This window comes from Oryctolagus cuniculus, chromosome 6 (genome assembly GCF_964237555.1).
Source record: "Oryctolagus cuniculus chromosome 6, mOryCun1.1, whole genome shotgun sequence".
NCBI lineage: Eukaryota > Metazoa > Chordata > Mammalia > Lagomorpha > Leporidae > Oryctolagus > Oryctolagus cuniculus.
Genome location: NC_091437.1, coordinates 280,168 through 303,584, shown reverse-complemented (window position 1 = coordinate 303,584; position 23,417 = coordinate 280,168). Strand labels below are relative to the sequence as shown.

The 23,417-nt window shown below is 62.1% G+C and overlaps 2 protein-coding genes and 1 long non-coding RNA gene across 6 annotated transcripts; 1 reads left to right on the top strand and 2 right to left on the bottom strand.

Annotated features, from left to right (window-relative positions):
- Window positions 1–3,250: 3,250 nt before the first annotated feature.
- GJC2 (gap junction protein gamma 2) lies at window positions 3,251–9,757 on the bottom strand. The gene is made up of 2 exons (XM_051840081.2): window positions 9,651–9,757; window positions 3,251–5,225 (listed from the first exon to the last, which is right to left on the bottom strand). Exon 2 carries the CDS (start codon window positions 5,204–5,206, stop codon window positions 3,905–3,907), a length of 1,302 nt encoding a protein of 433 aa, XP_051696041.1. The 5' UTR covers window positions 5,207–5,225; window positions 9,651–9,757; the 3' UTR covers window positions 3,251–3,904.
- Window positions 9,758–10,849: 1,092 nt separating this feature from the next.
- Window positions 10,850–19,782, bottom strand: GUK1 (guanylate kinase 1). 4 transcript variants are annotated; one of them, XM_070075942.1, is made up of 8 exons: window positions 19,626–19,782; window positions 14,304–14,417; window positions 14,012–14,053; window positions 12,744–12,840; window positions 12,034–12,172; window positions 11,875–11,959; window positions 11,252–11,482; window positions 10,850–11,145 (listed from the first exon to the last, which is right to left on the bottom strand). In XM_070075942.1, exons 1-8 carry the CDS (start codon window positions 19,684–19,686, stop codon window positions 11,039–11,041), a joined length of 876 nt encoding a protein of 291 aa, XP_069932043.1. In that variant the 5' UTR covers window positions 19,687–19,782; the 3' UTR covers window positions 10,850–11,038. The 4 variants fall into 4 exon arrangements, with proteins under 4 accessions (XP_069932043.1, XP_002723897.1, XP_069932045.1 ...); XM_002723851.4 differs by having other exon boundaries at window positions 11,397–11,482; XM_070075944.1 differs by lacking the exon at window positions 19,626–19,782 and adding an exon at window positions 15,179–18,331 and having other exon boundaries at window positions 11,397–11,482.
- A 2,027-nt stretch (window positions 19,783–21,809) lies between these two features.
- LOC127489113 (uncharacterized) lies at window positions 21,810–22,510 on the top strand. Its single transcript, XR_007917095.2, has 2 exons — window positions 21,810–21,934; window positions 22,271–22,510. It is a non-coding gene; the product is annotated as an uncharacterized lncRNA (long non-coding RNA).
- Window positions 22,511–23,417: the final 907 nt, after the last annotated feature.

Genomic DNA, 23,417 nt, shown 5'->3' with positions numbered 1-23,417 from the left:
TCTGCCTCCGCTGGCCCAACAGGACCCTTGCTGGAGTCCAGCCAGCATCAGACCTCAAGGGTCAGGACTGGGGGCTCCTGCCATAACTGGGTGGTCCACGAACAAGGGGAATGTCCAGGAGCTCTTGGCACAGCTGAGCGGAAGGCAGATCCAGGAGGCGCTGGCCACGCAGGAGTCTCACCAGGGGCCCGAGTGTGTGGCCCCTGCTGTGGCCAGACACCCCCCCACACCCCTGGCCTGGGCATCTGAGGCCCCTCTGGTGTCAGCCCCCGGCTTCCCGACTGGCAGGCGTGTGGAACACGGCCCATGCCTGGCTACTGCTGGCCACCCTTCCGGCTGGTCCTCCCTATACCTCCCTGGCAGTCACAGTGGGGACCCACGGAAGCTGGGCCACACTGCACCAGCCTCAGCCAGCAGAGGAACTGACTTCCCACCTGGTGCGTGCCTGCCTGACCCAAGCCAGATTAAACTTCCCGAGCTGCCCAGCACTCCCCCACCATGCTCTGGTCGGCTGCTTCCTGTTTCATTCTCCTTCTCTGGGAAGGAGGAGGACTTGCCCCCCATCCCGGGGTGTCTGAGCCCCTATCCACCCAGGCTTCTGTGGAGGAGTGGCTGTGAGCCGGTAAGGAGATGGGCCCTGGCCCAGGGGAGCCCTGCTCCCAGCTCTGAGACAGACGGGACAATTGGGAGGTAGGGCCCACAATCAACTCGTCTGTGGCCACAGCGGGCAGGTGGGAAACCACAGCACCCCCAGTGCCGGGTCAAGGGTCACAGAGCTCCCCAGTGCCGGCTCGGGGGTCACAGAACTCCCCAGTGTTAGGTCGGGGGTCACAGAGCCCCCAGTGCTGGTGTTGGTCAGCAGCAGGTGTGGCCTCTGGGAGGAGACAGGAGGAGCTTCAGGGCTGTCCAGGTGATCAGGTTCTCCATGGAGAAAGGACTGGTGGACACTGGCGGTTGCTGCCCCCTGTCCTGTTGAGGAGATGTGACAACTTGTCCCCATGGTCAACTGCCCACAAGTGTATCCAGGACCATAAAACCCCCCAGCCACAAGTGTATCCGGGACTACAGAACCCCCTAGCCATAAGTGTATCGGGGACCACAGACCCCCAAGCCCTGAGGCGCTCCCCCGAGTCCTCGCTGGGCCCCAGTCCTCCCTCGGAAGCGGTAACGCCCCAGGCCGCAGAAGCTGCTCTCTGGAGGTGAGGCCTTGGAAGGTGTCTTGGTGAAATGAGGGCTCTAGTGTGAGCCCTGCTGCAGGACAGCTGCCAAGCAGGCTCATGGGGCAGAGCCGCAAAGCACTGTCCAGGGTCTAATGAGAGAGAGCCCAGCAGACGCAGGCAAGCGAGGTGGCTGAGCTTAGTGGGGAGGGTACGCCTGACAGCCGGGCACGCAGGGCTCCCAGGGGAATGGGCCCCAGGTCTTCCCACTGTTTTTCCCCCCTCCTCCTGGATGCAGGATGTGCCGGGGATGGGGTGGTGAAATACTGCCCAGTGGTAGGCACTGGGCAGAGATGGGTTCTCCCTGGGAAGGCTGGGACCACCTATAGAGTTACTGAGGTGTGGGCAGGACTTGCTGTGTAAAATACTGCCAGCAGCTGGGATGGGGCCAGGCCGATGCCAGGAGCCTGGAACTCCATCCTAGTCTCCCACATGGATGGCAGAGGCCCGAGCACTCAGGCCACCTTCTGTGGCTTTCCCGGGTGCATTAGCAAAGAACTGGATGGGAAATGATGCAGCCGGTGCTTCGATACGGGCAGCAGCTTCACCTGCTGCACCACAACGCAAGCCCCAACAGGTGCTTTCCTCACGGGCTCCAGAGAAACAACCTGTATGTAGAACACGGCACCTGTGTGTACCTGCCATTAACCTGCCTATCAACAAAGACTGAGGTTCCCCACAAAAAAGGCTGCGGACAGCCTGGGCGGTCACTTGGCTGGCCCATGGGTGTCCAGATACCTGGTCAGTTCTACAGCTGACACAGACCTCCTGCAAAAGTGCTCGGGGCCCTGACACGAGTGCTGCACGTCCTGTGCACCCACCGACATCAGGTCCCTTGGCTCAGCAGGCTCGGGAAGGCTCTGGCCCTGGTCAGGTGGGCAGATCCCACCTAATCAGGTGAAGGCCTGCATGGTAGGAAAAGGTGGAGGAAGCAGAAGCTGGGCTGAGCCGGGCACCAGGACCCTGCCTCCCCAACAGGGCCCCAGCCACATGCAGTGGCAGAGCCCCCAGCACAGCCCGAGCCGGGACGCACCTTCTCGTGGGCCATCCCTCTGACACCGGGGTAGGCGCGCTGGGGTGGGGGTTTGCTCTTCCTCTCTAAGCTCCATTCCCAGCATCACCAGCCACACCTTCCTATGGGTGTGGCTCACTGGGGCCCTGGTCACCTGGGGGCAGAACTCAGCCTGCAGACTGCATCTTGTCGCTCCCCGTCTTCGTGGAGGAACGACACAGGACCCTGCGTTGTTCTTTCGTCTGCTCGGCCCTCCCCGGGTTTGCTGCTGGTTCTTCCCGGGTTGGCTGCTGGTCCTTCCCGGGTTGGCTACCGACCCTTCCACCTCCATGGAGGGGCGGTTCCCCCTGCCACATTCCCCACTTCCGCGGGGGAGCGGCACACCGCCGGCCGGCTCTCTCGGGGGCTGCACAGGTGTTCCTCTTAGATGTTCCTGGTGCATGTTGTCTCTCTCCTCCTTTATAGTCCTCTTCCACCAATCCCAACTCTGCTACCCACACGCCGAGTACGCTGCTCTCCTCCAATCAGGAGCAGGTCCTACAGTTTATTGGTTGAACTGGAGGCAGCTGTGTAGAAGCTGTTTTTCCCTTCTCAGCACCATATTGTGGGAAAGCAGATGCATAGAATAAGTCTTAATTTCAGTAACAGTCTAGTCCGAGTTGCTCCCCACAGCATCTGACGAGGCTGAGCTCAGCCCAGGCGTGGCTGGGGTGCCCAAGAGAGGCCCCCAGGGCTGCTGTGAGCGCTCCAGCAGAGCAGGGTTGTCCCCAGCTGCTGCCCTGGGGCTCAGGCTGGCGCCCAGGACACCCTCCACCCCACGGGGCAGGCAGTCCTCGCGCCTCACCACCGGTGCGCCCCACTCCACCACTGTGTGTCTGAGGAACTGTGGGCACTCAGCCTGCAGCTCGTCCCCCCTGCTGTCCCTAGGATGGAGTGCCGCAGAGAGTCACGCACACACAGGCAAGCACATGCATGTGTACATACATGAGTGTCCGCCTGCAGAAATGCATGCATGCCCACGCACACTCCTGAACTTTATTTCACTCCATTTGCTCAGGCGGCTCAGAATTGGGGAGGAATCTAGGAGCCCTTTTGGCAGCACGGCCAAAGCCCCAGCCCCTGACCACCACCTTGTGGTTCAAGCTGCGAGGCAGGACGGGTATCTTCAGAACTTGAGGCCGTCACAGAAGGCCGGAAGGTGTGCTCCTGCTCCCTCCAGCCCTCCAGGGCCTCAGTCTCCCAGTCCCCGGGACCAGGTGCAGACCTGGGACGGCCACAGGGGCCTTTCCCCAGCCTGGGTGCTCCTCGGCTTCCCCTTCTGTCAAGAAAGAGCTGGGGTCGCCCTGGGCCCTTCAGGAGCCAGAGCGTGGGCTGGGAGGCTGGGCAAAGAACCTCTGTGGCTGCAGGCAGCAGGGACAAACGGCTCTGGCGTCCATATGAACCGCTGGAGGGGACTTGCAAGGGAAGGGCAGCTGGCCGCAGCCCGGCAAAGCTCAGGATAGCCGCAGAGACCGGCCCTGGAGAGGAGGCCAATGCCTTGCCCGCACCTCGGGGATCACAGGCTGGAGCCGGGACCCTTCATGGCTCCCATCCTCCCCATCCCACCAAGCCTCAGAGGTGCCCAAGCTTGGGCATCCGCGCGCCTCCAGCCCTGTCCAGTCCCCCGCCGGTGTGCTCAGATCCACACCGTGGTCTTCCCGTCCCTGCTGCCGGTGCTGCCCTTCTCGGAGCCAGCCCTGGGCTTGGCACCCGGCCGCTCGAGCGCCCCGGAACGACCCTGTTCGCCGACCGTGCCCCCCGACGTGGCGCTGCCGGTGCCCGAAGTTGCTGCGCCAGCCCTGGGGCACACCCGGGAGGGGGCAGGGAGCCCAGAGCAGGGCAGGCTCTCCCGGTCGCCGGCCACCGCCCCGTCGCGCAGCGCCTGCAGGGCCAGGTTGGCGATATTCTGGTCGTGCGCGCGCGCGCGCTCTGCCGCGCGCACCACCAGGCTGTAGTCTGGCGGGCAGGCCAGGCCCACGGCCGGGAAGGCGCAGGGCGCAGGGCGCGGCGCGGGGCCGGGGCAGGGGCCCGGGGCCTGGGGCCCGCGCACGGCGTCCTGCGCGCTGCCCAGGCCCAGGTGAGCCATCTCGCACAGGTTCAGCAGCAAGCATAGGCAGCTGACCACGTACATGACCAGCAGGAAGACCGTCTTCTCGGTGGGGCGCGACACGAAGCAGTCCACGACGTGCGGGCACGGGTGGCGGCTGCAGGCGAAGGAGGGCCGCACCTCGAAACCGTACAGCAAGTACTGGCCCACCAGGAAGGCCACCTCGAAGGCCGCCCTGACCACCAGCTGCACCACGTACACGCGCATCAGGCCCTCGCGCTGAATGCGCCGCCGCCCGTCGTGCTGCGTCGCCGGGCCCGGCGTCCCCGCCGCCTCTCCGCCCCCGCCCGCGCCCTTGGTGGCCGCCTCCTCGGCGCGCTCCTCCTCCGCATCCTCCGCAGGGCCCTCGGGCGCCCCCGGCTCCTCCTCCGCGTCCTCACCCAGCCCCAGCATGGGCTCCTCCTCTCCCAGCTCGGCGGGCTCGGGCCAGCTGGGCGGCGCGGGCGGCAGGTGGGCGCGGGGCGCGCGGCGGGCCCCTGCGCGGCGGCGCAAGGCGCGCCTGCGCTCTTGCTCCGAGGCGCGCGCCAGGCGGTGCACTGCGTAGCCCAGGTACAGGACCGAGGGCGTGGAGATGGCCACGATCTGGAAGACCCAGAAGCGCACGTGGGACAGAGGTGCGAAGGCGTCATAGCACACGTTGTCGCAGCCAGGCTGCCGCGTGTTGCAGGTGAATTTGGCTTGCTCGTCCGAGTAGATGGACTCACCGCCCACGGCCGTGAGCACGATGCGGAAGACCACGAGCACGGTGAGCCAGACCTTGCCCACGAAGGTGGAGTGGTTGTGGATCTCCTCCAGCAGCCGCGTCAGGAAGCCCCAGCTCATGTTGGTCATAGGGGCGGGCGGGTGGGACCTGCCGGCCAGGCGGGGGTCAGCGAGAGGCCTCCAAGTCGGTTGGGAGGTTTTCTCTGCTAACAGCTCTTAGCAATCCTGAGTGTGCCACCTTCCACCAGGTCCTGACGCTGCCGGTGGGGTACCCACAAGGATTCCCAGGGCAGTCTTGTCTCCCATGGGGCTCCCCAGGAAAGCCAAGTGCCTGCCCAGGCCCTGGGAGGCAGGGAGCCAGGGGGTCAGCTGCCTTTGTGGGGCAGAGGGAAGCCAGGGCTGCCCCACTGGATTTCTGAGGGCTGTGCAGAACCCCACCCTAGCCTCCTGGGTTGGGGAGGATCTGACAGGATCACGTGGCCAACACCCAGGGCTCTCCCAGGGACCCTCCCAGGGCTCGGTCCCCAGAATGCCCAGTCAGCAAAGCCTTCCTCAGTCCTCCATCCAACAGCCTCTTAGCCCTGCAGTCCTCCAAGCCCCACTGGACCCCTTTATCCCCCACCCCCCGGCCAGCTCCTTATCCCCGGAGCTTCCAGCCCTGCAGCCCTGCCCCATCTTCTACACCCTACAGAGCAATAGCACCACAAAGAGCTCCCTGGTCCCCTGAGACCCAAGCTGGTCCCCTCAGTCCCAGTCCAGCCATCCCCAGGCAGGAGGCTGTGCAGCGCGGCCTCCCACATGCTGATACATGGCCAGTTAGGCACCCGTGACTCCTGGAGGTGGCTAATGTCCCAGACCACCTGAGCCCTGGACAGCCATGTGCTCAGGACAGGGGCTCTGCAGCCTCTTCCTTCACACCCTTCCTCCTTGAAGCTGCCCCAGAGCCAGTGCCTGCACCTGGGTAGCTTAGGGGCAGGAGACCCGAGTGACTAACGCTTCTGGCCAGGCCTGGGAGTCCACGGTGCAGGTGTGGGGTGGGCAGCAGAGCCAGGCCACCTGCCATATATGCAGCTGGGGCCCTTCCCAGTGGAACAGGAAAAAAGGGTGGCATAGGTTCCTGGGGAAGTGGCCCACTCCCTCACACCTGTGCACCCCCTCAGAGCCCCACACACATGCTCATATGCATAGGCTCAAACACGTGTACCTGCAAATGCACTAGACCACACTTACAGATGCACACCTACACAAACATGCCTGCACACACACACATGCACACATGTGCCAACACATGTTCACCTGCAGCCTTCTGCTCTGACTCCCTCACCTCAGCTCCAGCCCCAACTGCCCCCCAGGAACTGTGCCATCATAGGAGCTGAGCCCAGACAAACCAGCCCAGGGACAGTCCAGGGCATGAATCCCTACAGCACCTGGTTGCGTGTACCATGTGCAGCCACTGGCTCTGCTGGGAAGCATTGGTTTGAGTGCATGCCAGCTGCCTGGTGTAGACACCCATGGCTGGTACCACTGGCAGCTCCAAATGCCAAGTCCAGGCAGCACAGGCACTCGTGACCAGGCGTGGCTCAGCTCTGGGGGCTGGGTGACAGGGCTTCACCCCAGGGGGCATGTCACTCATGCACACTCATGCTCACAGGTGCACATGCACTCACAGCTGTTGGTTCTGCAAGCCTGGCTCCCTGTGGGGCCAAGGCTGGGCCACACACAGGGGGACGCACACACCCACACCTCTGGCCCGTGACTCTCCCTGGGACAGCAGCACTTGGATGCCTGGCAGGTTCTTCCAGCTGGAGACAAACCCAAACTCATCTCCCCTCCCAAGCAGCCTCCTCACCCCTGGACAGCAGTGCCCCGGCATCCTCAGGTCCACTGGCAAGCCCTGATCCCAGCCAACCACGTCCCTGTACTGTTCTCTGGGGGCCTTGGCCACCTCACTCCTCCCTGTGAGCCTATGCTAACGCCAGCCAGGGGTGCCCTAAAATGCCTACCCAGCAGGCCTTGCTCTGCAGTCCTCTGAAGACTCCTCCCAACCACAAGGAGTGCCACACACTGGCACACATACGTGTGCACAGCACCAGTGCACACACACCGAAGGGCACATGTCCAAGGCACACAGGGCAGAAGCTGGACCGATGTGAGCAAGGGTCAGGGCTGCAGACCAGAGACAGGTCAGAGTGTACCCCAAGGTCTGATGGAGTGAACCCTTCACAGGGCAAGTCCCAAATGGTTCACATAAGTGCCCACCTGCCCAGAGTGGACACTGCAAGAGAGGGAAGGACATCCAGACAGTGGCCAGCAATACAGCACATTCCCAGGGCCTCGAAGACCCACCAGAAATGGGGATGAATCCCAGCAGGGCCACCAGGGTGCCCGTGGCAAGGAAGGTCTGAGAACTGGGAGGGCGGCTGGCGCAGGGGAAGCCATGAGGGGAAAACCAAGGCTGTGGACGCTGTGCACCAGCCACAGGCCAGCAAGGCGACTCTGCATGGTCTCCTCAGAACACCTGCAAGATGGACTCCTGGTGGGGGCAGCACAGGGTGGCAAGGGGGAGTCTGAGGGCACAGCCCTGGGAGTGCTCCATGCAGGCCACTGACAGGTGGCTGGGCAGGGTCATGCAGGGAAGGGTTGGAGGAGGGCTGCAGCAGGCACAGGGAGGGCTCAAAGGCCTAGGCTAACAGGGTCTCACAGTGGGGCCTGGGGCTGGGGTCCCTGACAAAGATGGAGCTGGGCAGGGGGGAGGGAAGGAGGTGCCCCAGGGCAGGCAGGGCAGAGCTGGGGGCTCCTGCAGGGGTATGTGCAGGGGCTACCTCCTGGGGGGGTCTCTGGGGTGAGCAGGCCCCCTGAGGCTGTCTCTCCAGACACACCCAGGCTAAGGCCCCAGGCCAAGGGCCAGCCAGCTCCAGGTCTCCCGCAGAGACGGGCAGCAGCCTGGAGATCCAGGGACCACACCCACCTTGGCCTGCAGCACACGGGCCAGTCACCTCCTGCTCAGGAGGTGCACCCAAAGGCTCAGGCCACCAGGTAGGCCCACTGGGGACCTTGCTGGCTACCAGAGCCCAGCCCCCTTGGGTAGCCTCCCCTCTCCATGGAGACCCAAACCAAGAGGAGGCAAGGTGGGTGCAGAGCCCCTCCCCAGGTCTCTCCACTGTGGGACCCACAGCCTGCTTGCTGCACCCAGTATGAAGCAGCAGCACTGCAGTTATAGGAGACCCCCCCTCAGCCCTGTGCCACAGCTCACGCGTCCCGTGCACAGCTCCTGGCCCTCCACAGGGTTGTGCAGCTTTCACACACTGAGGACCCAACCTCAGGCCTACCTGGGGCCCTCTCTGTCCCAGCTGCTCTGAGGCCCCAGCTTGTGGCCACATGACAGGCCCCCAGTTGGTATGGGTGCTTGGTCAGGCCTCTGCCTCCAAATGCCTGCCCTGCCATCAGCCGGGAGTGCCACCCACAAGCCCTACAGGTGAAGTTCCCAGATGCTTCAGGCCCGCCCTGACCACTGGTTCTCACCTCACACCCATCACACAGGTGTACACCCCATGTGCCTGCACACACACATGGACTCTTCACCACGGACCCTCAGCTGGCTCAACACACAGAGGTCCCTGAGCACTCCCCCTGGGGCTCCCCTCACACACCTGCCAATCCCTGAGCAGCCAGACTCTGCGGCACAGCAACCTGAGCACAAGGGAGCCCACGGGCCCCTCCCTGGCACCAGCCTGTGCTGCCCAGGGAAGCGCCTTGGCAAGCAGGTCTGCTTGGTTCCCTGCTGGGTCCCAGGGCGGGGGTGGGGTGGGGGTGTGTGTGCCTAGTCTCAGTCAGTGGCCATGCTATCTCCACTGCGGGGGGGGGGGGGGGGGGGGCTGAGCTGGATCAGGGGCTGTGCAGCCTGCATGGGGGGGGGCTGAGCTGGATCAGGGGCTGTGCAGCCTGCATGGGGGGGGGGCTGAGCTGGATCAGGGGCTGTGCAGCCTGCGTGGGGGGGGGGGCTGAGCTGGATCAGGGGCTGTGCAGCCTGCGTGGGGGGGGGGGCTGAGCTGGATCAGGGGCTGTGCAGCCTGCGTGGTGGGGGGGGCTGAGCTGGATCAGGGGCTGTGCAGCCTGCGTGGGGGGGGAGCTGAGCTGGATCAGGGGCTGTGCAGCCTGCGTGGGGGGGGGGGGGTGCTGAGCTGGATCAGGGGCTGTGCAGCCTGCGTGGGGGGGGGGGGGCTGAGCTGGATCAGGGGCTGTGCAGCCTGTTGGCGGGGGGGCTGAGCTGGTCTGAATCAGTGGCCATGCAGTCTGCATGGGGGCCCCCTCTCCAGCCTCTGGACACTAGTTGGCAGGGGTGCACTGGCCAGTCCTACTGCAGCTGCTGCACGAGGTCTTTTCCAGTCACCTCCTGAACCTAAGCAACCCCTGGGACCCCCAGAATTGTGCCCCAGAAGACCCTGCTGGTCACCCCCTGCTGGGGCAGACCCACTGGGCCTGAGAAACAGAGGCCACAGAAAGTACCCCACAGTGAGCGTGACCCCTGGCCCCTGCCCCACAGGTGTCTGAGGGGTCCTGAGTGGCACCCTACCTTCTCCAAGCCAGGAAAGTGAGACTCCCTCTGAGCCAGCCCACCTGCTGGCTGCACGCTGGTCCTTCCTGTGGTTGTGTGGCCGGGCTGGAGCCTCCTCTCACCACCAAGCACAATGGGGGCTGGGGGAGGGGCCTTCAAGGGCCCCATTGTTTCCCCCCTCGGGTCTCAGAGTCTGAATCCCTTATTGTCTATGGGAGCTGGACAGCAAGAGCTGGACACGGCCTCCCCAGGCAGTAGTGGGTCCTGGGCTACACCTGCCCAGGCCTCTGGGGGGCAGCCTAAAGCCACCTCTTCTTGCCTCCCCCTGCAGTCCAACCTGGCTGCCCTTCTGCCCCTCCTCCTCCCCTTTACCCATCACAGGGCTCATGGTCCAGGTTCACCGTCCTGACACATCCAAACACATCTGGGGCTCTGGATGCAGCCGAGAATCCGGTCTCCCCACCATGGCTCCTGCCTGCCTCCTCCCTCCATGTCCACATCCACCCCACGAGTGGCCCTGCTCGGGCACCAGGGCTGGGGCTGCCCCTGGGCTGAGAGCAAATACTGGGCCTGTGACAGGATGCAGGGTGGAGGTGGGGAAGCGAGTACTCGGGAGGTGGGGGCGGGTGGGACAAGTGGCGGCTAGGCTTGCCAGACACAGGCCACAGCACAGCCACTCGGGGCCAGGAGGGGAAGGGCAGCTTCTTGGGAAGCCCCACACCCCGTGGACTCCAGATCTCAGGGTCTGGAAGCATGGAAGAGAACGCTGGGTGTCTGCCCGACAATGGCCCCAACCAGGGAGAGAATGCTGGGTATCTGCCTGACAAGGGCCCCAACCAGGGCTCACCCAGCCCCTTCTGGAGCTTAGCCTGGGGCTGTGCACACAAGCACCTGGCCCAGAGCTCCCAGGAAGCAGCCCCTACAGCTGCTGCACCCGCCCTGCTGTCACTGGGTGCCCTCCCCCCAACCCCTGCCTGGTTTAGGAGCAGCAGGCAGGCATAGCAACCAGGGGCCGTCCATGGGCAGGGGTCACTCTGTGTTCCCAATGTACCCTGGCTGGTCAGGACAGGCCCTGAGCAGTCCTGGCCAGCATCTGGACAACCAGTGGACCTGGACAGCTGTCTTCCAGACAGGCACCAACAGCATGGAGGGCCACAGCCCCAGCTCAGCTCAGGACGAAGCCCCCAGCCTGGGGCTGTGTTCCACTTCAGCACACGTTAACCCCATCACTGGTTACTTTATTAGGGTATCAGCCCCGGTTCCAGCGGGAAAGACAGGATGAGGGACAGGGAATATAAGGTCAGGGCACATTCAGCAGTGGGTACCCAGGGTCCTGCAGCCACAGTGGACAAGGGAGGCAGGCAGCACCCTCTTATCCCAGGTGCCGGCTCAGCAGGGCCACAGGGTCAGCTCCACACACCCCACAGCAAGCACCTGTTCTGCTTCTGCGTGGGTCCTGGGCACCCCAGCCAGGTCCTCAAGCATGGCCAGGCCCCTGAGCTTTCCTGATTTCCTGCCAGGGGAGGAAGAAGGGGCTTAGGGGCAGCTGGGACATGGACAAGCCTGGGGACTCCTGCCTCCCTTCCCTGCTGGTCCAGAGGTCACAGGTGGCCCCTCACCTGCTTGAGCCTCTGCCACCTCACACACAGCAAGGCTCTGAGCCCCCAGCCTCTCCTGGCACCTCGCCTGCGTCGGTGCAAGGGGCCTGGGCAGAGGGGTGTCCGTGGGGGTAGGGCAGGGGCACAGCCTGGGGGCAGGTCCCACCTCAGAGAGTGCCTCCTTCAGTGTCGCATAGGCTTTGTCCAGGTTGTCATTGATGATGACCAGGTCAAACAGGCCGGGCTCCTTGCCTGGGGAGTGTGGGGGTGGGCAGCACATAGTGAGTGCCCTGGTCCTGGAGCTCCCACATGACTATGGACAAAGCTGACTGCTGGGCTATGTCATTTGCTGCTGGAGGTTGGCCCTTTTCTGTCCCAGCCACAGGCAGGGCTGCCCAGGGCTGCAGAGTGACGGATCCCTGGGACCTGGTCTCAGGTACTCTGCCCTCCTTGGAGGAGCCCCATTACCCCCACTTGGCCCTCACAGGGAGACAGGGGAGGGGGCAGATGCACAGAAGTCTGAGTGTCAAAGGGGTAAAGACCCTTATGAGACCCTCACGGGACCCTGACCCCTCCTGGGAACATCCCCTTCCTACACCTTCTGCTGGTTAAGACGTAGGGGCACCAGGACCAGGGACACTCACTGCTGTCCATGTCGGCCCGGGCAGCGGCCAGCCGCTTCGCCAGGCTCTCCTCAGTCTCAGTGTTGCGCTGCCGTAGCCGCTGCTCCTGAAACACAGGCCTGGACATCAGCAGCTGCCCAGGCCCATACCCGGGCCCATCTGCCCACAGCAGGCACTCACCAGCACGTCCAGGGAGGGCGGCTGCACGGAGATGTAGATGGGCCGCAAGTCAGTCTTCTTGATGTTGCGGACGCCCTGCAGGTCCACGTCCAGTACACAGATACGGTTCATGGCCTGCACAGCCTGCACAGCTGCCTTGCTGTGGGGACAGTCAGTCAGCAGGGGACACTTCCCCGAGCCACCATGGCAACTCCTACCTGCTGGCAGCCCTAGGAGCACATGGCGGCACTGCCCAGTTCTGCTACCCCTTAAGACTGCCAATGGTCTCCAGGGCTGGGCCAGCCCCAGCAGAGCTCCTGGGAAGACCTGGGGGCACTGCTCACTGCCGGCCCCTCCCTGTTGCACCTGCAGCGAGTGCAAGGTGTCACGTGCTGTCCCCACAGTGCCAGGATGGCCCAGGACGATGGTATCTAGAGACATGACTGGACCCAGCAGCTGGCCCCCACGAGAAAGGTCAGCGAAACCCACTGCTCAGTTCAGGGGGAAGAGGTTGCTGTGTGGCTTACAGACTAGTGAGGACACAGCAGACCTATATATTCTTCTACAGGATGGACAGGAGCATGGACAGAGGATCTAGGGCCTTGGTGACTCTGGAGGGGCCCCACTGCCCATCCCAACTCCTGGGGCCCTGGTGACCCTGGAGAGGCCCCACTGCCCATCCCAACTCCTGGGGCCCTGGTGACCATGGGCCCACATGGGGCCTGGCCCACCTCGTCCCGTACAGGTTCCCCGAGAACTCTGCGTGCTCAATGAAGTCACCGGCAGCAATGTCGCGCTGCATTACCTCCCTGGTCACAAAGTAGTAATCTGGGGAGAGGAAGAGACTGTCAGAAGCTGCCACAGGCAACCCGGCCCGGCACGGGGCTGCTCCATCCCACAGCATCCTCACGGGAACTAGGGAACCACTGCCTCACCGTCAGGGGCTGTGGGGGGGCTCCCGCCTCACCGTCAGGGGCTGGGGGGGCTCCCGCGTCATCATCAGGGGCTGGGGGGGCTCCCGCCTCACCGTCAGGGGCTGTGGGGGCTCCTGCGTCACCATCAGGGGCTGGGGGGGCTCCCGCATCATCATCAGGGGCTTTGGAGGCTCCCGCCTCACCATCAGGGGCTGTGGGGGGGCTCCCGCCTCACCGTCAGGGGCTGTGGGGGGGCTCCCGCCTCATCGTCAGGGGCTGGGGGGGCTCCCACTCAGGCTTCAGGGGCTGGGGGGCTCCCACTCAGGTGTCAGGGGCTGGGGGACTCCCACATCATCATCAGGGGCTGGGGGGGCTCCCACTCAGGCGTCAGGGGCTGGGGGCTCCTGCATCATCATCAGGGGCTGGGGGGCTCCCACTCAGGTGTCAGGGGCTGGGGGCTCCGGCATCATCATCAGGGGCTAGAGGGCTCCCACTCAGGTGTCAGGGGCTGGGGGGCTCCCACTCAGATGTCAGGGGCTGGGGGCTCCTGCATCATCATCAGGGGCTGGGGGGCTCCCACTCAGGTGTCAGGGGCTGGGGGGCTCCCACTCAGGTGTCAGAGGCTGGGGGCTCCTGCATCATCGTCAGGGGCTAGAGGGCTCCCACTCAGGTGTCAGGGGCTGGGGGGCTCCCGCTCAGGTGTCAGGGGCTGGGGGGCTCCCACTCAGGTGTCAGGGGCTGGGGGCTCCTGCATCATCATCAGGGGCTAGAGGGCTCCCACTCAGGTGTCAGGGGCGGGGGGGCTCCCACTCAGGTGTCAGAGGCTGGGGGCTCCTGCATCATCGTCAGGGACTGGGGGGCTCCCGCATCATCGTCAGGGGCTGGGGGGCTCCCACTCAGGTGTCAGGGGCTGGGAGGCTCCCGCTCAGGTGTCAGGGGCTTGGGGGCTCCCACTCAGGTGTCAAGGGCTGGGGGGCTCCCGCGTCACGCATCAGGCAGGCCTCAAGCGGCCTTATGGCCCTGAGGTTCCCTCCCGGCCCCTCCCACCCCACCCCTATGCCAGCCAGCGCCCAGGGCCGACCAACCTCTGCCGTTCTCCTCGCCGGGCCGTGGGTCCCGTGTGGTATCTAGGAAAAAAAGTCACTCAGCATGGGGACACCAGAATCCTCCAGCCCCCAGCAAGCCAAGCAGAGCTGCACCACGGAGGCAGGAGGGGCTCAGCAGCCATAATAGGGGAGCCAGCCCAGTGCGGAGAGGGTGCCTGAGGACCCAGGCTAAACACACAGCCCCCAGGGACAAGGGGAGGAACACGGGGAGGGGTGAGCAGAGTGGGGGGTGCAGGAGGGGTCACAGGGCAGGGCAGCCCCAGGCACTCACGGGAGACACTGAAGCCGAAGACGCCCCCATGCTCCTGGAGCAGCCTCCTCAGCAAGGTGCTCTTCCCGGCCCCCGAAGGCCCGCTCAACACCACAGGCCTAGGTCCTGACATGCCTGTGGGAGGCGGCATGTTCAGACAGTAGCCGAGCTCTTAAGTCTCAGTGCACCCCAGCCCTAACTGAGGGGCAGTGGAGGGAGGGGTTCTGAGACCTTGGGCGCAACTCCCTCCACCCAGGAGGAACGTGGGCTGCCCCAGACCCCTTCAGTAAAGACAGCCAACAAGGGAGGCCTGACCAGGCTGACAGGTGTTGGCCAAGCGCCCTGCCCAGAACCCCCAAGGAGCATCCCATGGCCTGACCCGTCTCCCGCACCCCCAGGTGTCAAGCCCACACAGGGTCTGCCTTCCCCACCTCGTGGACGTGCTCACAACCTTTCCAAGAGCTCCAAGGCCCCCAGCCCACATGGAGCCTGACTTGGACTCTTCACTGTGGCACTGTCCCTGGACCTGCATGAGTGGCCTCGTCAAGGTCCGCTGAACCCAGGCCCATCAGGGGAACCCCCACCTCGCTGTCTGTACCCCAGGATGGGCTGCTGGCAGGAGCTCAAGTTTCCCCTGATGGCTGCTCCAGGGGGAGACAGACTCAGCGTGGGGCTAACATTTGCTACAGGTCAGGGCACTGCGTGGCCAGGGAGGACGGGGGGAACGTGTGGGGGTCTTCCCAGGACAGACTGCCTGTGACAGCTGTTCCAGCTGAGCCAACCCCCCTTTGGCCCCACCCCTGCCAGCCCATGCACCCCACCTGCCCTTCACCTGCCTCAAGCAGGCCCTCATTCCTCTGGTGGGAACCCTCCCCAACCCTGGGGACGGCACCCACCTGCTCAGTAGGGTATAGCCTCTGTGGTCAGCCTGGGGCACAGCGACAGGTGCTCTGCTCTGAGGTCTGAGGACTAATCCCAGTCAGCCTGCCCTGCCCTTCTGCACGCTAAATCCCTGAGTGCCCAGCACCCAGTCCCTGCATAAAGCCGGCCCCGCCCATCACCATGCAGAAAAGGCCATTCTTCATTCTGACCTTGAGATGGGCACCTGGCACCCAGTCAATGGCAGCCAACAAGGCATGCAGCTAGGGGCAGGGTCTGGGGGGTGGGGGGCAGAAGGAAGAGCCAGGCAGAGGTAGGGGCTGGGAGACACACACTGCTTGTCTGGGCAGGTGGAAACTGGGAGGACTCCCTGGAGCTCAGGCACCCTGGACCAACACCTGCAGCGCCACCTGAGGGGCACGGCGGCTGCAGGATGTCCAGTCAGGGCAGAAAGGGCTGCTTCAGCTGGGGTCTGGGCTGGGTTCTTAATCCCCAAAGTAGGCCACCATGGGAATCACAGACAAGCACCACTGCTGAGGGTTCATGGTGCACACAGGAGTGCTGCACACAGGAGGAGCACACACCTCACACACATGTTCACACGGGAATCACAGACAAGCACCACTGCTGAGGGTTCATGGTGCACACAGGAGTGCTGCACACAGGAGGAGCACACACCTCACACACATGTTCACACGGGAATCACAGACAAGCACCACTGCTGAGGGTTCATGGTGCACACAGGAGTGCTGCACACAGGAGGAGCACACACCTCACACACATGTTCACACGGGAATCACAGACAAGCACCACTGCTGAGGGTTCATGGTGCACACAGGAGTGCTGCACACAGGAGGAGCACACACCTCACACACATGTTCACACGGGAATCACAGACAAGCACCACTGCTGAGGGTTCATGGTGCACACAGGCACACGCACACATGTTCACACAATGTACGCAGGCACAACCACAAAGTGTGCACACATGACACACAACACACAGGTGCTCGTGCACATATACAACACACATGTGTGCACGTGCACACTGTTCATGTATGCATCCTACAGATATGCAGACAATGCATGTTTGTATGCATGCATAAACACACCTTCATAATGAGCAGTGGATGTATACATGCAGTGCACAAATCACATGCATGAATACACATGTGCACACAACACGGCTACATGAACATATGCACACACAATGCATAAACATGATACACACAACCAAATATACATGTGCATGCAGTGTACACACATGCATGGGCACACACACTGACAAACACCACCTCCTGAAGGCAGAAGGGGACCAGGGGAGCCCTCAGTAGTCACAACCCGCTCCTTCCTGCAGCCTCACGGCTGCCCCACACAACACACAGCTTTCACCTCACCTTGACCACTGCCCTCAACTTAGGCCCCCACCCTCCTGACCCTGCTCTCTGCCACTGCTGTCCCCACTGCTCCACAATGCTGCATGACCCGGCCCCCCCAGGGCCTTGCAGGATCAGCAAGCCCCACGATGTGGGTGAACTGCTCAATCCTGGCTCCCTTCCGGGTTAAAGGGGCTGAGGTCAGTGTTCAGCCTCTGCAGCCTCCTAGGCTCAACACACGGATCCGAGGAAACAGCACACACCGCACTTCACCTGCAAACCCAGGGAACTGAGCCTCAACACTGGGATACAAGAGGACCGGAGCTGAGTGTGCTGTGAAAGGAGTCAACACAGCAGAGCTACTGACCCCACGTACTGGGGAGGTCAGAGGGACCCCAGGTGCTGGGGGAGGTCAGAGGGACCCCATGTGCTGGAGGGGAGTCAGAGGGACTCCAGGTGCTGGAGGGGGTCAAAGAGACCCCACATGCTAGAGGGGGGTCAGAAGGGACCCCACATTCTGGGGAGCTGAGACTCCATGTGCTGGGGGGGTCAGAGGGGACCCCACATTCTGGAGAACAGAGAACCCATGTGCTGGAGGGATGTCAGAGCGGACCCCATGTACTGGGGGGAGGTCAGAGTGGACCCCACGTTCTGGGGAGCAGTCAGATGGACCCCATGTGCTGTGAGGGTCAGAGGGGACTCCATGTGCTGGTGAGCAGTGAGAGGGACCCCCAAATTCTGGGGAGCAGAGGGGACCCCACATGCTGGGGAACAGTGAGAGGGGCCCCATGTGCTGCACGGTGCAGGTTGGCCTGGGAGCCTGAGAAAACTCTAAGTGCCTGATTCAGTGGGTTTCTGTCCCCCTGCTCTGTTGGGCACTTCACAGTGTCACCTCTGGTCTTGAGCCGCAGCAGCTCCCAGGCTACTGGCCCCTCTCTAGGTCACCGTGTGGGGCTTCCACAAGGGTCAGGTTCTCTGTCCGGTCTGTGCTCAAGCTGGTCAACACAGGAGGCTCCTAGGGCACAGACCCGGTCCCAGTCCTGAGCACTCAGCACCTCCCCATGGAGAGGGGCCATCCCTGACTCTCCGGCCCAGCAGGAGCAGAGTGGTGCTCTGCAGGGCTCATCACCATCACCCTGCCTGTCCCCAAGTCCCTGAGGAGAACACAGACACAGTGGACCTTGGAAACTCCTGTGTGCCGCCACCAGCACAAGGTGCTTCTCCTGTCCTGGGCCCGTGAGGATGGGAAACAGGGCCGTGCTCACTCACATTTGCTTTGTGCAGCAAGGACCAGTGTGGAGACCACCCCAGGGCCCCAGAGAGTACAAGACCTGTGCCTGCCCAGAAACTGGCAACCGTGACGTGCAGGCGTAGATGTGGGGAAAACCTGAGCTTAGTGCCTGCCTGGAAGACTCCACTGGGAGCTCAGAGGAGACCCCGGGGAGGAGGCGCCAAGGCGAGGCCCACTTGTTCCCCACCCCCACCCCACTGCAGCTCCCTCAGAACAGAGGCAGGGCTCTGAAAGACCACCCACTGCACTCCTCACCCTAAGTACGACCGCCAGCCCCACTCCAATGCCTGCCCCCAGCCCAGTGTGCACTGTCCTCAACCTTCCCCTTGTTCCCCAGATTCTCTGGCTCTCGGCTCCTAAGATCTGGACCCACCACGCGTAATGACAAACCCACATGGAACATGTGTGCACATGCAGTGTCAGCACCAGTACTCGCCTTGGACCCCACGGAACGGGGGAGCCCACAGACGCAGTGGGCATCAGGTACATCCATTCACTCACAGCTGTGACAAGCACACAGCCTAAGTCAGAGCCTGCTCCACCCTGTGGGTGTTCCTCCTGAGTTCCTGCCCTCCCTGGAGCCCAGCCCACTGAGGACCGGCAGAGGGCCACAGAGGAAGGGCCCAGCCTGGCCCTGCCTCCCACTCACCATCCAGAGCTCTGGGGGAGCCACAGATACCCCAGAAGACCCCTGCCAGCCTGGAAGGTGTGTGTGGGGGGGGGTGTTCCACGCAGTGACCAGTGACAGGAAGTCACGGCACCACCTGCCACAGCAGCATACCCACTGGGCCACAGAGCCGGGGCCCAGGCCTCACAGCTCCAGCCATCCTCAGTGGGATGGAAGCCGCCAACCTGACATGGGTCCCAGAGCCTGGGAGGACTGGCGGGGACAGGTCAGAGCATCTCCCAGTAGGGAGCGGGGGCCCCAGGGCACCCCATCAGCCCCCTCACCGGTCCTCCTCCCCACCCAGCTGCCCAGGGCAACTTGCAAGGGCAGTGGCCAAGGAGGCCATCTCCACAGCAGCCCTGACTGGGGAGTCTGCTGCAGTCTGGCCCCCGCCCCTCCTGAGCACACACACAGGGCTCTCACACACAGGCTCTGGGCAGGGCAAGGCCTGGCGCAGGGCCGCATGGGTCCACTGTCCAGGGCAGACTGCAACCACCCAGCCCTCAGGATACCTTTTACGTTATTTGTGAAGTGTTTTTATTCATTTTATCTGTTTTGAGAGACAGATCATCCAACCACTGCCCAGATGCCCATCGTGACTGGGGCTGGGCCTGGGCCAAGGCCTGGACCGCAGCCCGCGTCTGCGACCTGGGGGACAGGAACCCGGCCACGTGGGACACGTGGGCACGGAGTCCGGAGCCGGCAGCACACGGACGGCGCCACTCTTCCCGTCCCCCGCAAAACGTCCCACGTGCCTCCCGGCTGATTCGGGAACGGCGGGGAGATAGGGCTGCTCCTCGCCCGCACCCCGCGTAGCCCCCGCCCCAGTCGAGGAGCCGCCCGCACGGCCCCGCGCTTCCCGGGGCTGACCAGGGCGCCCGCACGCGCGCCCGCCCCGCCCGGCGCACCACCCCGCCTCCACTGCGCTCTCCACGCCCCCGGGCCGGTGCTGCGGGGCAGCGCGGGCGGCCGCTGAGCCCGACACGGGCTCGCCGTCCCTGGGGTCGCCGCAGCTCGGGGCGCCCCCGCCGGCCCGGCGCTCGGCGTTCTGACGCCGGGACGCAGGGGAAGCTTGCGGGACGGGCGCCGCCGCACCCTCGAGGGCCAGGACGGCCCGCGCCCGCACTCACCGTCCGCGGGGGCCCGGCCCAGGGCGGCCGCTGCCAGCCCCGCCAGCGGGCGCCGCAGCATCCGAGGTCCCGTGGCCTCCGCCCGCCGGGGGCCACGTCACACGGCCGCCCCGCCGCGAATCGCGTCACTCCCGCGCGCCAGCCGCGTCGCGCTCGTGACGTCACGCGTGCCCGCCCGCGCCGAGCGGCGGAGGCCGTCCTGGAGCCGGGCGCTCGAGACGGGGCGGCGGGGGCGCCGCGCTGGCGTCGAAAGAGTTTGTTGGGCTTTGGGAAGGACGTGTGTGGTGTCTGGCGAGCGGCATTCGGGGCTGAATTAAGCCACGAGTTCTGCCCAGAGGCGGGAGTGGTCACCCCTGGTCTCGGATTTGAGTTTTCCAGGGTGGGAAGGAGTGATGGCTGACTTCGTGGGTCTGACTTTCCTCGCGTTTTGACTCTGGCACGGGCCCCGCGGGAGACTTCGCGGGAGCGGGCGTCTCCTGTCTGCCGGCGGCCGTCCGGCAGTCCACGGGCAGCGCGGTGATTGAAGGCTTGGACTGAGAACTGCACTTACCTGACTTGGGTGTTTGTAATTTCTAAGGGCTAAGGCGTCTTATCTTATTTTTTGGAGTTACTTGGCGAACTGGGATGTTCCTAGGACTTGGAGGTTAAATGGACTGTTTCGGGGTTGGTATTTCTGGCCCGTGTTGCGCTGTGGACCAGCGGTTGGGTGGGGCACTTCTCATACAGTATTTTATTAATAAGGGCCTGTCGGTGGGGAAAGAGCTTGCTTGACTCTGGTACTGTAGTTTAATTAGCGTATGACCTTTTAAAGCACGTGTTTGCTTTAGGGCAAAGATTGTGTGAGAGCAGGCGTTAAGCAGTGTGGGGAGTTGAATTTTATCCCTATGAATTAGTCTGACCGCGTAGTTTCTGTTTACTTTTAAAGATGTATTTTATTTACCTGAAAGGCGGAGTTAGAGGGAGACCGAGAGGTCCTCTGATCCGGGAGGGCCCGGTGTCGCCGGCGTCAGCGCGGTGCAGGGCGACAGTTTTATTATCAGGCCAAATGTGTTCTATTTTGATGATATTTTTGGTGATGGCGCTTGTGAGAGGGAGTTATTTAGTCAAAAATGACTTCTAACTACTATTAAGTATTTCCTATTGTAGGTAGTTTTTGTATTTATTTGGATATTTTGAAATGGCTTTAACCTAGGGGGGGTTTTTTGGTAGTTTTTAAAAATTTTTTAAATTTATTTTTTGGTATGTTATATACCTTTTCCTTATTTAGTGATGTTATAGTTTTTTTTTTTGTTTTTTGTTTTTTGTTTTTTGTTTTTTTTTTTTTTTTTTGACAGGCAGAGTGGACAGTGAGAGAGAGAGAGACAGAGAAAGGTCTTCCTTTTGCCGTTGGTTCACTCTCCAATGGCCGCCGCGGCTGGCGCGCTGCGGCCGGCACACCGCGCTGATCCGATGGCAGGAGCCAGGAGCCAGGTGCTTTTCCTGGTCTCACATGGGGTGCAGGGCCCAAGCACCTGGGCCATCCTCCACTGCACTCCCTGGCCACAGCAGAGAGCTGGCCTGGAAGAGGGGCAACCGGGACAGAATCCGGCACCCCAACCGGGACTAGAACCCGGTGTGCCGGCGCCGCAAGGCGGAGGATTAGCCTAGTGAGCCGCAGCGCCGGCCTGATGTTATAGTTTTATGCATTTATAGTTTTTAAGTATTACATGTAACTTGGAGACTTCAGTGGCTTTTTTATGTAATCTACATATTTTTAATATGGGTTTTTTTATTAGGATTTGTTTTTAGTTTGGGTGGTTTTATTTGTAGTTTTTAAAGTAGGTGGGTTTTAATGTTATTTTAGGGATGGCTGGCGTTATGTTAGTTTAATTCGTTTTGTAGGGGGGCTTGTTTCGTGGGCCTATTTGTAATTTTGTTTTATAACTTATAGAATGTTTTTGTGACGTGAGGTATATTTATTTTTGCTGTAGAAAGAGGCTTTCCAGAACTTGTTTTATTGTTTATGCACTGGTTTTTATTGGATACAAAGCTTTTTTGTGTTGTGATGTTTGTCTTTTAAGTAAATTCTGAGTTTTTTGTGTCTGTTGTGGGGAGACACAGGGTGTTTGGGGAGGAGTAGATCATTTAAAGTTGGGTGGGATTTTTTTTTATTATTATTGGGTGTTTTCTTTTACACAAGCACAGAATCCAGATGAGGCCCCAAGTTTTTGAGAAACCAGCCCACCTGCCCACTGAGGACGCGGACCCACAGCCCTGGGCGCGGGAGGTGCAGAGAGCGGACTTCAGCCGTGCGCAGGAGCCGCTGCCTGGTGAGCAGGCAGCACGCAGCCCCTCCCCCGGCTCCTCAGGCTGAGCCCGAGGGTGCGGTTTTCCCAGCGGCTGCCCAGGACTCCTGGTGCCTCACAAGGCTGTCTTCCTCTCCCCTTCCCCATGGCATCTTTGCTCCCTCTGACACGTGGGTACAGCGGCATGAGCTCTGGGACTGCTGTACTTGCAGGTGGCTTGCACAGGGCAGTTCCCAGTAAGTAAAAAGTAAAATTACAGGGGAGCCGGCGCTGTGGTGTAGCAGGTAAAGCTGCTGCCTGCGGTGCCAGCATCTTATATGGGTGCTGGTTTGAGTCCTGGCTGCTCCTCTTCTGATCCAGCTCTCTGCTATGGCCTGGGAAAGCAGTAGAGGATGGCCCAAGTGCTTGGGCCCCTGCACCCATGCGGGAGACCCCGAAGAAGCTCCAGGCTCCTGGCTCCAGTTTGGCCCCACTGCAGCCATTGCAGACATTAGGGAGTGAACCAGCGAGTGGATGGAAGACATCTCTGTGCCTCTCTAACTCTACCTTTCAAATAAATAAATAAATCTTAAATAAAATTACAACCAGCCTTGTTTTGCAGATCTCAGTTGGCTTTATTTTTGAATCTAGAAACACCCAATCTGGACCAAAAATACTTCGGGAGGTGGGGGGCCAGCGCTGCGGCATGGTGGGTAAAGCCACTGCCTGCAGTGCCACCATCCCTTATGGGCGCCGGTTCAAGTCCACTTACTATCCAGTTCTCTGCTATGGCCTGGGAAGGCAAGGGAAGATGGCCCAAGTCCTTGGGCCCCTGCACCCACGTGGGAGACCCGGAAGAAGCTCCTGGCTCCGGATCAGTGCAGCTCTGGCCGTTTGGGCCAACTGGAGAGTGAACCAACAGAAGGACCTCCCTTCCTCTCCCTCTCTCTCCCCTCTAATTCTGACTTTCAAATAAATAAATTTAAAAATATGTCAGGGTGTCCTGCTCCACCACATGGGGAGGTTGGCATGAGCCTGCCTTACTGTCTACATGCTTCAAGAATAGGTTACACTCTGCTTAACATCCGGGTAGGGCCGCCTCAGGATGCCAGACGCAACAGTCGCTCCCTCTCAGTCAACCTCACAGCGTAACAGGACTTCACTGGCATTGGTATGGCACTCACCAGCCTACCCTGACGTCAGTTCCCAGTGGGTGGCAGCAGACAGTCCACTGTGAGCAGGGCAAACAGCAGGAAACAGGTTCTGGTCAGCATCAGGTGCAGCAGCGAGGACTTCCTTATGCCGACCCAGACAGACTGCAGTCTCCTGTTTTCAGAAGAAGCATGCTCTGGGATCTGCCGCATTTAGCACGAGCAATTCCACTCTGGTTAGGCCGAGTGAAAGCAGTGGCTTAGTCCAGAGCAAGCCCCCCCCCCGCCACCCCACCCTGTAATGTTTAAAAGTTCCCCCCTTTTGGTCAGGCTCTTGCCCAGGTGAGATGTGACCAAAACATAAGGGCATTGGCACA

Excerpts from the sequence above, each read along its gene's own strand:
- GJC2 (XM_051840081.2), bottom strand. The coding sequence starts at position 5,206 with ATGACCAACATGAGCTGGGGCTTCCTGACGCGGCTGCTGGAGGAGATC.
- GUK1 (XM_070075942.1), bottom strand. The coding sequence starts at position 19,686 with ATGCTGCGGCGCCCGCTGGCGGGGCTGGCAGCGGCCGCCCTGGGCCGG. Across the intron at positions 14,054-14,303 it reads CTTCGGCTTCAGTGTCTCCC|ATACCACACGGGACCCACGG; the intron begins GTGAGTGCCTGG and ends TTTTTTTCCTAG. Across the intron at positions 11,483-11,874 it reads CCGGGCCGACATGGACAGCA|GCAAGGAGCCCGGCCTGTTT; the intron begins GTGAGTGTCCCT and ends CACACTCCCCAG.